Source organism: Anarrhichthys ocellatus, unplaced genomic scaffold (genome assembly GCF_004355925.1).
Source record: "Anarrhichthys ocellatus isolate YVR2014 unplaced genomic scaffold, GSC_Weel_1.0 scaffold18, whole genome shotgun sequence".
NCBI lineage: Eukaryota > Metazoa > Chordata > Actinopteri > Perciformes > Anarhichadidae > Anarrhichthys > Anarrhichthys ocellatus.
Genome location: NW_022280048.1, coordinates 4,636,249 through 4,647,578, shown reverse-complemented (window position 1 = coordinate 4,647,578; position 11,330 = coordinate 4,636,249). Strand labels below are relative to the sequence as shown.

The 11,330-nt window shown below is 41.1% G+C and overlaps 3 protein-coding genes across 5 annotated transcripts in view; all 3 read right to left on the bottom strand.

Annotated features, from left to right (window-relative positions):
* The window catches only part of banf1 (barrier to autointegration nuclear assembly factor 1), a 4,999-nt gene extending 2,860 nt beyond the window's left edge, over positions 1–2,139 (bottom strand). The window contains exon 1 of the mRNA XM_031857497.1: positions 2,062–2,139. The gene's annotated coding sequence lies outside the window, so the exon portion shown is untranslated. The remainder of the gene's footprint in view (positions 1–2,061) is intronic.
* Positions 2,140–3,284: 1,145 nt separating this feature from the next.
* On the bottom strand, positions 3,285–5,878 carry prdx5 (peroxiredoxin 5). Its single transcript, XM_031857146.1, has 6 exons — positions 5,552–5,878; positions 4,488–4,622; positions 4,261–4,392; positions 4,134–4,172; positions 3,973–4,037; positions 3,285–3,624 (listed from the first exon to the last, which is right to left on the bottom strand). The coding sequence occupies exons 1-6, from the start codon at positions 5,639–5,641 to the stop codon at positions 3,519–3,521; spliced, it is 567 nt and encodes a 188-aa protein (XP_031713006.1). The 5' UTR covers positions 5,642–5,878; the 3' UTR covers positions 3,285–3,518.
* Positions 5,879–6,571: 693 nt separating this feature from the next.
* The window catches only part of esrra (estrogen-related receptor alpha), a 16,201-nt gene continuing 11,442 nt past the window's right edge, over positions 6,572–11,330 (bottom strand). For all 3 annotated transcript variants that reach the window (XM_031857142.1, XM_031857141.1, XM_031857143.1), the window contains exons 7-8: positions 10,963–11,232; positions 6,572–9,611 (exon numbers count right to left, since the gene is read on the bottom strand). In XM_031857142.1, the coding sequence (XP_031713002.1) occupies positions 9,358–9,611; positions 10,963–11,232 (524 nt within the window). In that variant the 3' untranslated portion in view covers positions 6,572–9,357. The remainder of the gene's footprint in view (positions 9,612–10,962; positions 11,233–11,330) is intronic.

Here is an 11,330-nt window from a genome sequence, read left to right as displayed (position 1 = left end):
TCGTGGAAGAAGAGCCTTGGTGAGAGAGGTAAAGAAGAACCCAAAGATCACTGTGGCTGAGCTCCAGAGATGCAGTAGGGAGATGGGAGAAAGTTCCACAAAGTCAACTATCACTGCAGCTCTCCACCAGTCGGGGCTTTATGGCAGAGTGGCCCGACGGAAGCCTCTCCTCAGTGCAAGACATATGAAAGCCCGCATAGCCCGCACAGACTATGAGAAATAAGATGCTCTGGTCAGATTGAACTTTTTGGCGTTAATTCTAAGCGGTATGTGTGGAGAAAACACACCCTAAGCACCCTAAGCACACAGCTAAAATAACAAAGGAGTGGCTTCGGAACAACTCTGTGACCATTCTTGACTGGCCCAGCCAGAGCCCTGACCTAAACCCAATTGAGCATCTCTGGAGAGACCTGAAAATGGCTGTCCACCAACGTTCACCATCCAACCTGACGGAACTGGAGAGGATCTGCAAGGAAGAATGGCAGAGGATCCCCAAATCCAAGTGTGAAAAACTTGTTGCATCATTCCCAAGAAGACTCATGGCTGTACTAGCTCAAAAGGGTGCTTCTACTCAATACTGAGCAAAGGGTCTGAATACTTATGACCATGTGATATTTCAGTTTTTCTTTTTTAATAAATTTGCAGAAATTTCTACATTTGTTTTTTTCTGTCAAGATGGGGTGCTGAGTGTACATTAATGAGAAATAAAATGAACTTTTTTGATTTTAGCAAATGGCTGCAATGAAACAAAGAGAAAAATTTAAAGGGGTCTGAATACTTTCCGTACCCACTGTATATATCTCAATAGATGGATGGATGTATATAGAGATAGATAGATGGATCTATATAGAGATAGATGGATGGATGTATATAGAGATAGATAGATGGATCTATATAGAGATAGATAGATGGATCTATATAGATCTGGATCTCTACATAGAGATCTAGATCTGGATCTCTACATAGAGATCTAGATCTGGATCTCTACATAGAGATCTAGATCTGGATCTCTACATAGAGATCTAGATCTAGATCTCTACATAGAGATCTAGATCTGGATCTATATAGAGATCTAGATCTGGATCTAGATAGATAGATATATATGATTTAAGACTACAACCCACAGACATCAGCAGACACTTGATATCTTTCCTGGTGGAAGGTCTTTCCTGAAGCAAACTTCCATTAACTATAACTGCCTTGTGTCACGATAATACTGGGTAATGCTCCTAATTTAAAAGAAGATTAAACTGGGCAATGAGTCCTGGTGCTCACCCAATGAACGGATTTGAATGAAGGGGACGTGTTCGTGCTAAAAATAGTGTTATGTTTCTGCTAAAGTCATTACTTTCACCGCCATTGACTGCACTGTATGCTGTAACATTACACCTTTTGTACACCGACTTGAGAGGCTAACCTGGTGTTAAATACAGTATGACCAACTGTTAGACCGCTGATGGACATATTCCAATCAATTGAAAGTTGGTGGAAGCTAGGACATATCTGGCAATAAAACCCTTTGTTTTGACAAAAGCACCCGACAACCGCAAACGTGCGAGCTGCAGAATGAATTACTATTTGGGTCAATATTTAAATAATGTGAATGTTTGCATGGTATTTACATACACCTTTCAACCTGGATAAACACGCACTTGTTTACACACATTGGTATAGCAACAATGCGGGTCAGGGTACACCCACCGTTGATTTGAGCGCGCACTACATTTCAGTGCTAACAACTGTAGCACAACGAGCTTCACTGGACTCAGACTGCGTTATCGTTTATTTCCCCACGAGTCACAGCAGCTTGTTACCAGGGGGCATTGTCTCTTTTTTTTTTTTTTTAAACGTGATAATCCTCAGCAAATCGTTGTCGGTTAAGTTAGCACTGTGACGCGTGAGAGTAGCGTAGTTAGCTCAGAATTGAGGCGCCTTCAATTTCTTTGCACAGTAGCCATTTATAGTAACTCTTAACAGTCGTCGTATGGTGCTACGTTTTGTTTACAGCATGTTTCAGCTAATGACAGCAACGTGTAATGTGGCGGAGTATTATTAACTTACCAATTATTGTCCCGTCCTGGCTAAGTATTTGCTTAGTTGGCTGGAGAGTCGTGTGGTTTCTGTTTCCGTCAGGCACCGGCGACCACAATGCAATGCGCCCGTTTCTTGCGTATTTACGTTACTGTGGTTCCCTGATTGTTGACTTACAGGATAAACAGAGCAGCCGTGCTTTGTCACTTCTTAACAAGGCAGCAACTTCTGATCATATACAAGTAGCTTACCATCGATCCAGCCTTATATCATGATGAATGTTGCCTGCGATATAGGTAAACAACTTATATTGGGTCATTAAAATAACTTTGAAAATTGTATTATATCATAACAGCAGCTACCTAATAGTGAGTAACCTACTTTATCCATTTATGAGGCTCTATATCTATATCATGGTATCATTACACACCCCAATTTTGTGTAGATGTGTGAAAATTGAAAAAAAGTAAGACTTCTAAGGGGTTTACTCTTCATATACCTCTCCCAGCCACAGACAAATCAATAATCCATATACATCAGTGACATTCACATAAATACAAGCGTCTAAATTCTTAAAATTACGACAAACATAATATCAAAGACTGGTTGTAAGAGCCAGAAGTGTATATATTAGTTAACTGGAATTTCGGGCTTATTAACCATTTCATTTCTGAATTATGCTCATTGTGCAGGAACTAAAGATATGTAAAACATATTGAAAAGCATTTATGTTAATGATTGACACTCCCTTTTTTCGTGATGTAATGACATCATCCGGTGCAAAACCGAAGAGCTGCATTCGGCACAAGAGCATATAGTTTTTCTACCGTGTGACAGAGTATATTATTAGTGTATTTATTTAACGCTTTTCTGCATAAAATACAGATAAAAGGAAAAGAGTTGAAAGATCTCCTGTCATTCGCGTAAGAAAATGAAGTCACTGTGTCTGCAGCTCATTTGCGGCTTAATAATGAACACAAACAGAACGCCGCTACACTGGTGATTATCCTTCTAAATGGATTTCAGTGTACGTGATGCCACCGCAAAGTCCTTGTTTTGTGGTGAAGGTGATGCATACATTTCTGTCAATAATTATAACAGTGTGCTTCAACAATCTGATGTTGCATGGGTGTGTAGGATGCACATGTAGCATTTTGTCCTCATTCATCATAAGAACACAGCTGTGGGACATTTTGATAACACACACACACCAAATAACTTTCACTATGAACAACAGAAGAAAAACACAATTATTGCTTTTAGGGGGAATTTTATTTGCTCACAGGTATCAGTATACAGAGGAGGAACGCAGTTCTTTTGGATTGCCATTCATGTCATAGTTGTGCGCATTAATAACAGTCATGTGACTTTTGCATCCGTCTTTGGGAAAAGGAGAAAGATTGAACAGGGTGGTACTGGACTTTGTTAATGCAACTTTTACAGTGATTCTGTGTTTGCAGTTGTGGTTTAATGAGCTCTAAATAAGCCTACAGCACAGACAGAACATTGGAAGCCAGGCTGCAGGTCAGTCCAGTGCCATCAGGCTCCACATTGATCTTCTTCACAACGCCATCTTCCACCAGCATAGCATATCTGAAACACAGGATCAAGTACACAAGGATTTGTAGCTATGGACTTCAAATGTACCAGTAAAAGCCAGACACTGACTTCAATGCACTAATGATAAAATCAGTGTTATTCTAGAAATACTGTTATGTTAGCATTGGCCTCTGGTCCACATGCTCCATTTCAGAATTTATTTTATATGTAAACTTCCAAACTCAGACACTCAAATACAATTGTGGACAGTTAATACTGTGCACAATAACAGTAAATAGGGAGTGATTTCTGAGACGTCATGAGTTTACATTGGCACTAATTGGGGAAAAAAATTGAAAAAAAGAGATACTGAAAAACTGAAATTGGCAAAAGGATCAATACCTCTTGGATCGCTTGTTCCCAAGTGCCTGCACAATCTGATCACTGTCAAGTAGCAGGTCAACTGCCTAAGAGGCAAAAAGAAAAATACAGATGAGTACACACAGTCACAGGAAAAAGAACAGATGTATATGTATATAGATACACCAGACATTTAGTTTTACCTTTGTAAAAGCTCCAGTAGAATCAGCCAGCATTCGAACCTGCAGAAGAGAGTAGCAGTAAGCTCACAGCTCAGTTGTGTGTCATTAATTATGATTTCCAAAATGCACCAAAAATGACATTCCATACCTTGCCCTCTGTCCCATGCTCCTTTCCCCAGGCAGCCATGACAAATGCATCGTTGACAGAAATGCAAGCGACCTCCTGCACACCTTTACTCTTCAACTCCTCAGCCTGCTGCACAAAACCTGGGAGGTGAGTCTGAAAGCAACAAGACAAATACAACGTCAGCTGATTGCAAAGATGATGGTGCACAGCAAGACACAGCGAACAAGAGACGACAGCGTGGTCTCAACCTTGGAACAACCAGGGGTAAAAGCTCCAGGTACAGCAAAGAGGACTCCCTTCTTCCCCTTGAAGAGCTGATCCATGGCCACCTTATTTCCTGGATCGCCCTCCTGGACCTCCACCGAGGGGAGCTTGTCACCAACCTGTTGGGGATTAAGTACACATGAATGCAAGAAAGTAGATCCACATTGTCAAATTATACAAATATAATGAAAGATATGAGCATGGGGGTTTAGCAAATGATGGAGTAAATAATCTGAACAGGATAGAAATTGTAATCGTAATAGGCGCACACTTGCACACTTGTTGCCACTAGAGGGCGACAAATCACCAGAAATATAGATGCATGCGTTTCGTTAAAATGGTTGAATACCTTAACTCAAATTAACACCAACATTGACCGACTAATAAGCGACACTTTAACACACAGTTTTCAACGATATTTAATTAATTTATATCACTCTAACGATGCCCTTGAATGCATTTAATCTAAACAATATTTGTAAGGTCACAATATTTGCAGCTGTGAAGCTCAGGCACACTAGCTGTAAATTAACTTCCTCAAGGACTTCAGGAATAACAATACGTTACGTGTGCTTTTACATACATTTACTGACGCCAATAAACCTAGCCTAATACAACAAACAAACAAACTAAGACCAAGTTAACCCAGTTAATGTTAACTACGCAGGTCTGTATCGGTTTTCGACTGACTTCCGTAATGTATAAATAGGCATGGGAGCAGCCAGACAACAGCAAGATGTTAATCATTGATAGTTTGCATAATGCTACGTTCAATGCACCAGCAGGTGTTGATGAAAAGGCTGCTGGTAATGTGCCCAGAGGACAGACACGGTTTAGAGTCAACAAACAAATAAATTATAGCTCTCCTGGCTCATTATAGTGATGGCGACGGGTTTCAGAGGGACAGCTAGCATGGTGAGCTACAGGGAAGAAGGCGACGCATAGTGTAGTTTCGTTAATTCTACGAAAATAAATAAAACGACACCTCTGTCTTTAAACCTTATGTGGCGCACACGGCTAACGTTAGTTCAACGCTCGCGACTCTCACCTGAATCGGCATTTTGACAGTAGTGTGTAGCAGTTTCACGCGCTGGAGAACACGGGTGCGTACGATGATGGTGCTCGTGATTGAAAGCATTGTGGCTCGCTCTTTCAGCCGCTGGCGTGAATGTCCTGTGCTGCGTTTATTGTCTCAGACTTGCCTCAGCCTGTCTGTCACTGTGACTTACCTCACTGTTACTTACACTAGTGTCCCACAGTGAGTTTGTCTGTCTGGGACTTAACCTAGCTTCCAGATCTGGGCCTGCTAAATCTTTATTTACTGCGCCATCTGCCACCAGGATGTCACTTGCCTAATGTAGTATTTGTTAGACTGATTGATAAAAGCGCAGCTGTGGAAGTGCTTATAATAAAAAGTAGAAATATCATATCATCTAAAAATGATCCATTGTGAGTAAAAGTCTGAATTCAAAATGCTGCCTAAGTAAAAGAGCACATTTTGATTGGTTTGTTAAAGTGGAGCCAATTTCAGGTACTTTGTTTACTAGGTAGATTAGCAGTGTAGTACTGCATCGTGTCATATGAATGTAGGTGTATCATGTGTTTTTAATGTAAAAAGTAACTTCTGAGCCTTTGCAATACTTCAGCTCAAGCACACTCTTTAACAAGCCTACATGAGATGTTAATGCAGCCGCAAAGGTTAAAGCCTCCTATGCGGTTTCACAAAACCGACACAACCTGCAGTCAGAGGTGCAAACATGAATACACAAACCCATGGAGGCAAACTGTTTCCAATGGCAGTCTGTTCAATCATGGAATCAAATACTACCATCCATGGATTATTTTTATTCTCCAGTATTCGTTTATCATGCTCAGGAGCTGTATCTGAAGTCTGTCCAGCGTTTCGGGTACAATCTTTGAAGGACTGTCCCTCATCATCAGTTCAGAGTGTGTCCAAATGGTCAAAATTCATCAAGTCATGAAGTTGACAGTTTCAACAGCAGTCTTCATCTAATGCACACAAACACGCATCCATCAACATACACAGGGAGAGATGAGACCAATGATATGTGGTGGTGGTGTGTCCTTTTATTACACAACACAAAGCACCTACAATAATCCACTCCCCGTTGCGTCAGACAGTGGATGATCTCACTTTTTTCACAGTGATTGTTATGTGGACATGTTTAGACAAGGACATCAAACTGTTTTATCTAAAGGAAAAAAAAAAGAAAAAGAAAATCTACACACATAAATTCACAGCCAATATCACACGCAAAAACAAAGCAGTGTCAACAAACAACAGTAAATTGAGTAAAAAATAGAATTTAATCATTTAAATAGTCTTTCAAAATACAAACATTGATTTGAACTTCTAAATAATATAACGTTTAGTAGCTATTCTGCATTATAACTGGCATTGTTACATGTACACTGTGGCTATACAAGGAAATGTGTGAGGTTTGGTAATTTATCGTATTGCTCATTTATATTAATGCGCACATATTTATTAAAACTACAAATGACCGTATCATTTTAACAGTGACACTGCAGATGACCCTGCCTTCTCTCCGAAACCCACCGTACCTAAAACATATTTGCACGCTGATGAAAAAGCTTCCGTTGTGTAAATGGCCGAGTCAATATGAAGAAACGTTAACAGCTCTACTTCGAAAACAGGAACATGTAAGCTGTAAAGCATGAATAATGAGCCATATACCGTATGAAAACAAAGAAATAAATGATCTCGGGTGTTTTTTTTAACAACTGCAAAGACGTTCAATGAACCCAATGCTCAAATTGAAGTTGACAAATCGAAAGATCAAGAATTACATTTGTCTCCACAGTTATTTGGCCGCCCGGCGTGCTCTGCCTCCTGAGGTAGCCCTCTGTAGCCTCACCAAGCCGCTAGATCTATAGAGCCAGGTAAAATTGATCCCTAAAATGACAATCAGATTCAGAAAAAACACAACTGCTTACATAAAAAAAAAAAAAAAAAAATGTATTTATATTATCCTGAATGGAAAGCTTAATTTCAATACCAAACCCACAACAGTATCACAATGTAAATAAAATACCCTTGAATCCTAGAAAGGAAAATATATGAAAAAGCAAGTTTCAAGTCTTTAAATTCCAGAGCACTGTAAGCTGCACAGATATAATTGTAATGGGGAATTTGTATCACATTTGCTGGCTTCATCGTCGTCCACTATAAATTGCATGTTTCTGTTTATTTGAATGGAGCTGTACATGGCTGAATGATTAACGGCCCTTTGGCTGCTAAATATTCGATCTGACTTTGACATCAGATACCGCAGCCTTGCATTGCATGTGAAGCTTACTATAATGATCATTTCTATTGTACGTTTTTTAAACCTGCGGGACTTTCAGCATGTTTTCAGACAAGGTTTTCAACATCCAAAAATGGAAGATGTTGCATATTTTGCATTTCTTGTTGTCCTGAGCCCATAACGGACACTTGCAAGTTTCATTTCAACAGATGCACATATACAAAGGAGGGATCTCTCATTGAAACGATTGAGATCTTTTATGCAACGCTCCTCACGACTGCGGAAAATGCAGCGAAATCTCACCAGTGGCCTATCAATCGTATGGATTAGTGTTGTAGCCCACGAATCAAATAGGTCTGACGATTGTTTTTGAACAGCACAGCTGCTGAAGTCAAAAACAGTGGTTATATCTAGTGGTGGAGGACTGTATAAAAAAAAAAAAAAAAAAGCAGATGAGGCATATGCATTTATTTTCGGACCACTACTGTTGCTCGCGCTTTATTGTCAAAGAGTTGCGTTCTTCCCTGATCTCAGTGTGGCTCATTGGTTTCGGCTGCACACGGACGCACACGCTTGCTTGCTTGCATGGAAACCAGTTGTTTGTGTGCCAACAGGACTTCCGTCTAACACTGAATATATTACCTTCCAAGTAGAGCACTCTACACAGTCTTCATATGCATTTCTCCTGGACTACAAATCAACTGCACCACCGCGTATAAAGAATCCTGCACCAACTACGTACATCAGTGGTTCTCAACTCCGATGTTTAACCCCAAAAGTGCTGGTGTTTTGTTTTTTTTCCTTCTTCTTTTTTTTTTCTCTTGCCAGTGTTTTAGATCTACTCACCTGGCATCCCAGACCCAAACCACTCCCTCTGCTACCAGCGGGAGTTTCAGTAATCAGCACTTGGGGTCCTGAGAGTGGAGAACTACAGATATACACACACACTCACACACACATAACTAGATGTCTCACCCTTTTATCCACATTTCAAATGTGACAGACAACAATCGAGTCGTTATATTGCTTTTAACATATTGCAAGTAATTCCTATGAATTTGCCGACAACGGCACACTAATCTATAGTAAATACAAGCACTCCATGTGCGTGTTAATCTGTCTTTCCCCCCCCCCGGGTACGTATGTTTTAAAAGTTCAAAAGCCACACGTCAGTCTGTTCTTGGGTACCTAAATGGTGTTCTTCAGTGGTTATGCAACTGCACATCAATGCTGTGATGGAACTCACCATGAAAATGTTTGAAACCGAGAAGTATTCTGGCGTTCGTGTTAAATGTCGCCGCTCTTGGAGCCTTTTACGGAAGTCTTTCTGCAAATAACCAATGCCCACTTTGGGACATGAATGCATGAGCTTTTTTATTTTCTCATATTATTTTCCTTTCTTCATGTATAGCCTATGCAAAAAGGGGAAAAAAAAAAGGACCATTTCCCCCACTATGAATTCTCTAATAAAATCGTTCATTTCTCACAAACCAGTCATCCAGTCTTGAAGACTAGATCTTCATTGGGTCTTTCTCTGACTCCTGTTTACTGCTGGCTTTCCGCTCTAGGGAGAGTCCATCATGGCTTCCAGCATCTCCAGGAATAGTTTGTGCATGGGTACGCCACCGCGGGTCTTGATGCTGTAGAAGGTGGTAAGAGCACGACCAGCAGTCTGTCGGAGGAGAGGCAATGTTAAAAGGAGGCGTCCTGCCCGCTGGGACTCGTCCGGGCGCCGCTGACATTCCAGCTCAAGCAGGGCCTGGTGGAGGAGGTCCCGCAGCTTCTGCACAGCCTCCGTGTCCTCGATGTAAACAGAGTCTAACAGAACAGCAGGGAGCACACGGTAAGGCATTGAGTAGGGCGTTTACATAGCTTTTGCCACAGAAAGAAAGAGTGTGTTGCCCAGTGACTTACCACAAATACAAACTAATGGGAGCCTTTTATTTACAACACAAATAGTGCATGTGTAGTGCAAGCAGGACATGCTACAGGATCTTCTGTTGACAGTAATCTTGAGTCAATCTATCAGGGAAGACGACATAAAGGTGGAACTAGTGACCTTACAACAACTATTGCACACATGTCTGCTCTATCCTGTGTGTTTCTGCTTTGGCACATCTGCCTGCTAAAGGCTAAAGACTTTCTTATTTTTTATTAAAAAAACCTTCACTGCACTACCACTGGCTATGCGAGAGTGTTCTCATGTTGTCATGGGCCTTTGGCTGCTGACATGCACGTGATCCCATCAAGCTAAACATCTCAACGACATACATTGTCTTCACCTCTTCCTGCTAATCTACTGCTTCAATTGCTACCACTGACACACTTAGCAGTTAGATGAGGACTGATCACTGATGACTAAGCAGCTACTTACATATGGTAGGACATACAATCCCACAACTGTAGACAACGCTAATACAAGAACTCGTATTGCACCAATCAATTAGTAGGTTTAAAGCTGCCACTATGATCAAGACAGGAAAGTATACGTGCACAGTAGTCATCGGCTTATTCTGGACACGTAGCTAAAACTAATTAAACTATTTTTTGGTTCATTGTTCATTTTGATGGCTGTGGTTTGTGGTGCTGTTGAACTGCACTGCATTATGCTGAGATTACATCAATGAGGGTACTCTGAATATTAGCAACAATTCTCTGTGTAACATAATACAATTTAGCAGCACCACAAACTGCAGGTCATAAAGTTTAATGAACACCTCTCTAAAACAGCTTCGGCTGAACCTGAACAATAAAACCTTCATGACGACAATTAGCTCGAGCTATAAACTGCCTAATGATGTACCTAATAAACTGGAAACTGAGTGGACTTTTTCATATACGTTATTAATATTCCACTTAGTCAGGTGCAAGGTTTCCCAAGAAATGTGTTAGCGGAGGTGGCGAGCACTGAGCCTTAATAAGTGTGCGATTAAATTTCAGAAAAATGTAATAATCTCCTCTGACGTGAGCAGAGGTACTTTGAATTCCAGGCAAGGTGACTCCACTATGAAAGGCTGCAGGACCCCCTTATATGATCAATAATAATGTGAAAACCCACAACACAACTAACAGTTCTGTACTCCTTAGATTGATACGAGTTCTATGAGATGCAAGTAAATGTTGCTTCTTATTTGTCTGCACAGCTGTTCAACAACACAAGTGTAAGTACCTGAGTTAGTGAGTGCGATGGCTTTAAGCATGACAAATTCCTCTCGGTCCACGTTTAGTGCCCGGAAGCGGCGAGCAAGTTGACTGATAGCGGCGTTTAGCTCCGTCAGTCCAGCGACACGTGACATCTCCTCATCAAGGACAAAATCCTCTGCGAACACCACCTCGTCCTCGCAGCCGAGCGAGCGGTACGCCACACCCAGCACCAGCACCTCCAGCCACACGGACTGCAGCACGGACATCTGGTCTGCGAGGGACAGCGACAGGAAGCCTGCAGAGGAATAGACAAAGAGAAAGAGAGAGAGAGAGAGAGAGAGAGAGAAAGAGAGAGAGAGAGAGAGAGAGAGAGAGAGAGAGAGAGAGAGAGAG